Source organism: Anopheles darlingi, chromosome 3, assembly GCF_943734745.1.
Source record: "Anopheles darlingi chromosome 3, idAnoDarlMG_H_01, whole genome shotgun sequence".
NCBI lineage: Eukaryota > Metazoa > Arthropoda > Insecta > Diptera > Culicidae > Anopheles > Anopheles darlingi.
The window spans coordinates 23,781,467-23,785,735 of NC_064875.1; the positions used below are offsets into that span (position 1 = coordinate 23,781,467).

Below are 4,269 nucleotides of genomic sequence, written 5' to 3' on the forward strand. Positions count from 1 at the left end.
GTAGTTGCACCGGAAGAGGCTGAAATGCGCGAACGAAATGATGAAGCAAGGGATGCATATGATCTCAATAATACCCATGATAAATGATAATGTTGTTGAAGAAGAATCCGGTGGCGCTCATGCTGATGAACTTTTGCACACAGGTTCCTCCTCCTCGAACAGCGACGATGAAGAGGACGACGACGAAGACGAGAACGATGACGAGGACGACGATGGCGATAACAATAACGACGAAGATGATGATGATGATGATGGCGGTGGAGCGGGTGGCGGCGATGGTCTCGACGATGTGCGACTTGGCGGCGATTCCGACGATTCGTCCTGGACGACGGCCTCGGATATAGAAGACATTTTTGTGAGCTATCGGCCGCGCCGCTAGATAACCCGGTAATCGATGATGAACACTGTACCATAGTACCAACTAAGAGGCAACGTATGGGTGCAAATGAGCGAGAATAAGACGAAGGTGGCAAAGTCAGGTATCCCACACGGTCGTCTTTATGCAGTTGTGTTATTTAAGCTTTAGTTATTCCGAAGCAGCGCGCTGTGCGCCTATAAGGCTAGCCTATGCGGTTCAAACAGCGACAGGAAGACATTTATTTAAGACATAGAGCTAGATGGAAGGGAAAGGGGGCCTACATTTAGGAGGATCGTGCTATGGCATGTACGAGAAGGGAGATGATTACAGTGATCGTGGTGTGCAGTGGTTTCCTTCTGTTCATATTCCTTTCGTTCTGTCTCTCCGTTTGCTTTGAATTAGCGTGCGCGTGTAAGTTTCCACAATGAAGCCAATGAATAAATATTGCACCGAGCAAAAGTGGTATCCCTGCCTGATCTGGTTTATTTGATCTGGTTTATTTTCAGAAATAATCCTTAAGAATGTGGCCAACAACATTTAATAATGTCCTTCCCTCCCTCACCCGACAATAGGACACCTTTGCAAGAGTTGAGCTCGGCCTTAAGTCTCGGCATTAGTTGTATAGCGCAAGCGCACTAACGCAGAGAAGGAATTAAGGGAATTCGAGGGAGAGGGCGAGATCAAACGAAAAGTCAACAAGCAAATTGAATAATGTTTTGTTTTGCATTAATGTAAGTAGGATTTTCAAAAAAAATAAATGAATCTGATGAGGAGCAATTTACTGATAGCTGTACTATTACACCTTACTAACAGGGTTGCCATTATTCGAGAGCTTTGACTGGTAAGTATGTTGGGTATTAGTGATATTAGTAGAACTTACTCACTAACTCAAGCGATAGAAAGTAGTAGAACTAGATTTTTTTAAATTTACAATTTAAATTATCTAAAAGGTTTACATTGCAGTTAGTCTAATCAGGAATGCATCAAAATCGGTGATTAACGGTTTTATAGGTCTAATGCAACTTTTATACGACTCGAGCGATATGATCCAAACCAGGTTTGAATCTTGGTTGAATTACAATCATGTGGAGTAGCTACGTAATCCATACATGCAACTCCACTGATCGCAAGCGACCCCAGAGTCATTATAATGATTGGTCAAAACCCATCGGCGGGTATTTCCCGTGACCTCTTACGCTACAGGTTATCGGCTTACACTTCGCACACAACAAGTGTGCCAACGTTTCAGCGAATGTTCATACATTCAGAAGATGTTGCAATTGAAGCTTAGGCAAATGGTTTTTTTAGGCATTTTTTTTTGGTAATTTAAATGTGTGCACACATATTTCTCTACGTTTCCCTGAGCATCCAATGGGGCAATAACCATGAAGGTAGTATTTATGGGAAATATCCACGGCAAGTCACGGGATGACGTAGCCCATAAGCCATTCACAAGCAAAACCTCTATAGCATAACTGCTTATCAGTAACTGGTGATGCCTTGCGCCGGGCTCGCCTTGATTAATCCCTGTTCCGTCCGCATTAGAAGATTCTGTTCCATCATGGTGCGAGGTTGTTTGAAACGTTTGGCGTTGTTGTTGAACGTGGTGGTCTGTGTCGTTGGTGTCTCAGCACGCAGTACAGGCGAAGCTTGGGTAATACGCAAACAGTACGCAAAAGATTTCACAAAATTCGTGCTTCTAACGGATTAAGGTGTACTTAACATTTTCTGTGCTTCCAGCCATGTACTGCGGACGATGGTAGCCCTGGTTATTGGCCAGCAGGATGCTCACATATGGCGATTGAGGAGCGAATGGGTGGAAGTGACGTGAATTGTACCTGTATTCCCAGGTTACCAAAAGCCCAAACTCGTGAGGTAATGCGCCAACATTGGTGATATCTATCCTTGCGTTTCCAACAGCGACCGTATTGATGCTTTTTTGCGCTTTCAGTCGTGTACGGCGGACGACGGTAGCCGTGGTTTTTGGCCAACTGGGTGCCAAAATATGGGCATTGAGCCCCGGTTCGGTTGTTCCTGTGTTAAACTGGCAGAGTGTAGATCTAATACTCACTATTGTGTGTATAAGGGAGATTGTTCTGTTCCCACATACAAATTGCGAAGAGATAACTGCCCCTTAAAGGACCTTGAATGCTGTCCGAAGCCATCGACAAAGGAACAGATAACACCGTACATCGGTGATTGGGCAAAGGATGTAGTGCCTTCTTTTGAAGCTACTACAGCCCCATCTGCAGATCGCGCAAATGAGGTAACCACAAAACCAGCCATCCAAGTGACCAAATCCACGACGACAGTGTACAGTTCTACAACGGAGTACCCGATGGAGGCCAAGGAATCATCGGAAAATCAAGTACCGTCATCGAATAATCAATTACGCCCTTCGACAACCGCGAATTCCGTGGATTCGTTTGAGGAACCTTTACCATCGTCGACGGACAATCAGCTACCGCTTTCGACAACCGCCAGTATCGGAGATTCTGTTGAGTCGTTAGCATCGTCGAAGGATAATCAACAACCATCTTTGTCAATCGCGAATTCCGAAGAGTCGTTTGAGGAACCATTACCATCGTCGACGGATAATCAACTACCAACTTCGTCAACTGCCAGTACCGTAGCTTCTGTGGAAAAGCCATTGATTAAACCAACGAATGTGCTACCGCCGGTAGTGGTTCCTGCGAGTAACATTACAGCCGATGATATTGCACCGCTTAGTGAGAATTTCGTGTACACACTCTGTGGCCAGAGAGCAAAAAATGGATTGATACCACAGAAAATGCGTGATCAACAGGACCGTGCTGAGTACGGTGAGATACCCTGGATGGTTGCCGTTTTCCAGATGCTCACCAATGATGACGGCATAGCAAGCTTCCGGTACTGTTGCAATGGTGCATTGATCAGCGACCGTGCCGTGCTGACTACGGCACATTGCGTAAGCATCTGCGGTGGAAAGGTCGAGAGCATTTTGGTGCGACTTGGAGAGTGGGATCTTAATTCAACCATCGAAGCGATTCCACCGATGGAGGCGCAAGTGCTTAAAGCCCACAAACATAAGGACTTTGCTATCAATTCACTAATAAACAATATAGCTGTTCTGGAGCTGGCCAGCATTGTGCAGTACGGACCGACAATTCAACCTGTGTGCCTACCAGAGAAGCACTATTCCCTTACTAGTCGCGAGAACCTGATCTTTACCGGTTGGGGCAAAACGGTTCAGCCCACATTGTCGAGTAATGGGCACAACTTCCTTAAAGCGGTTATACTGCGTAATAACGAAAGAAGCATCTGCAAGGGAGAGATGAAATCGTATGATTCGTCGCATCGATTGGAACTTCACAGTAGCTTCGTGTGTGGTACCAAGGTGAATGAGGAGCAACCGTGCCGGGGAGATGCGGGAGCACCGGTGGTAGCAGAAGTGCCGTACTCAGAGGACCGCTACTACATCCATGGTTTAGTTTCGTGGGGATACGAATGCAGTCGACCGGACCGACCCAACACGGCCCTAACCGATGTACAACGCTTTCGGCCGTGGATCACAAAAACTCTTGCCAACATAGCCAAGGCATCTAACTCAGGAACAAAGTAAAATGAAAAATGAGTCGGGAATAACGTTGCTACGATTATGAGCCTGTAATAAACGATTCGTTTGCTCGGGTTTCGCTCTCGAAGAATAACTCGGTGGTCCAATACTCGTCAGTCGTAGAACAGTGTGTTTTTGGTGTTGGCACCATTTGAATGCGTTACCCATGCGAGTAGTCTCAATGGCAGTCTAAATATTATCTCATCACACTAAACGCCTTAATTCTTAAAGTATTGCACACCGTTATTGCCGAATGTTACTGGGATGGTTGAATTAATTTAACTCGTCTGTTATCGCCCAAACACATACAGCCCAT

General features: G+C 45.7%; 2 protein-coding genes across 2 annotated transcripts in view; both read left to right on the plus strand.

Moving 5' to 3' along the window:
* The window catches only part of LOC125956584 (protein mahjong), a 6,346-nt gene extending 5,523 nt beyond the window's left edge, over positions 1-823 (plus strand). Inside the window, exon 6 of the mRNA XM_049688619.1 lies at positions 144-823. Within this exon, the coding sequence (XP_049544576.1) occupies positions 144-379 (236 nt within the window). The 3' untranslated portion in view covers positions 380-823. The remainder of the gene's footprint in view (positions 1-143) is intronic.
* An 873-nt stretch (positions 824-1,696) lies between these two features.
* On the plus strand, positions 1,697-4,269 carry LOC125956603 (serine proteinase stubble-like). Its single transcript, XM_049688658.1, has 3 exons — positions 1,697-2,012; positions 2,099-2,233; positions 2,310-4,269. Exons 1-3 carry the CDS (start codon positions 1,854-1,856, stop codon positions 3,957-3,959), a joined length of 1,944 nt encoding a protein of 647 aa, XP_049544615.1. The 5' UTR covers positions 1,697-1,853; the 3' UTR covers positions 3,960-4,269.

What these genes read in the sequence shown, in the direction of transcription:
- LOC125956603 (XM_049688658.1), top strand. Translation starts at nt 1,854, where the DNA reads ATGCCTTGCGCCGGGCTCGCCTTGATTAATCCCTGTTCCGTCCGCATT. An exon ending in GCAGTACAGGCGAAGCTTGG is followed by an intron (nt 2,013 to 2,098) that starts GTAATACGCAAA and finishes CTGTGCTTCCAG; the next exon opens with CCATGTACTGCGGACGATGG. An exon ending in CAAAAGCCCAAACTCGTGAG is followed by an intron (nt 2,234 to 2,309) that starts GTAATGCGCCAA and finishes TTGCGCTTTCAG; the next exon opens with TCGTGTACGGCGGACGACGG.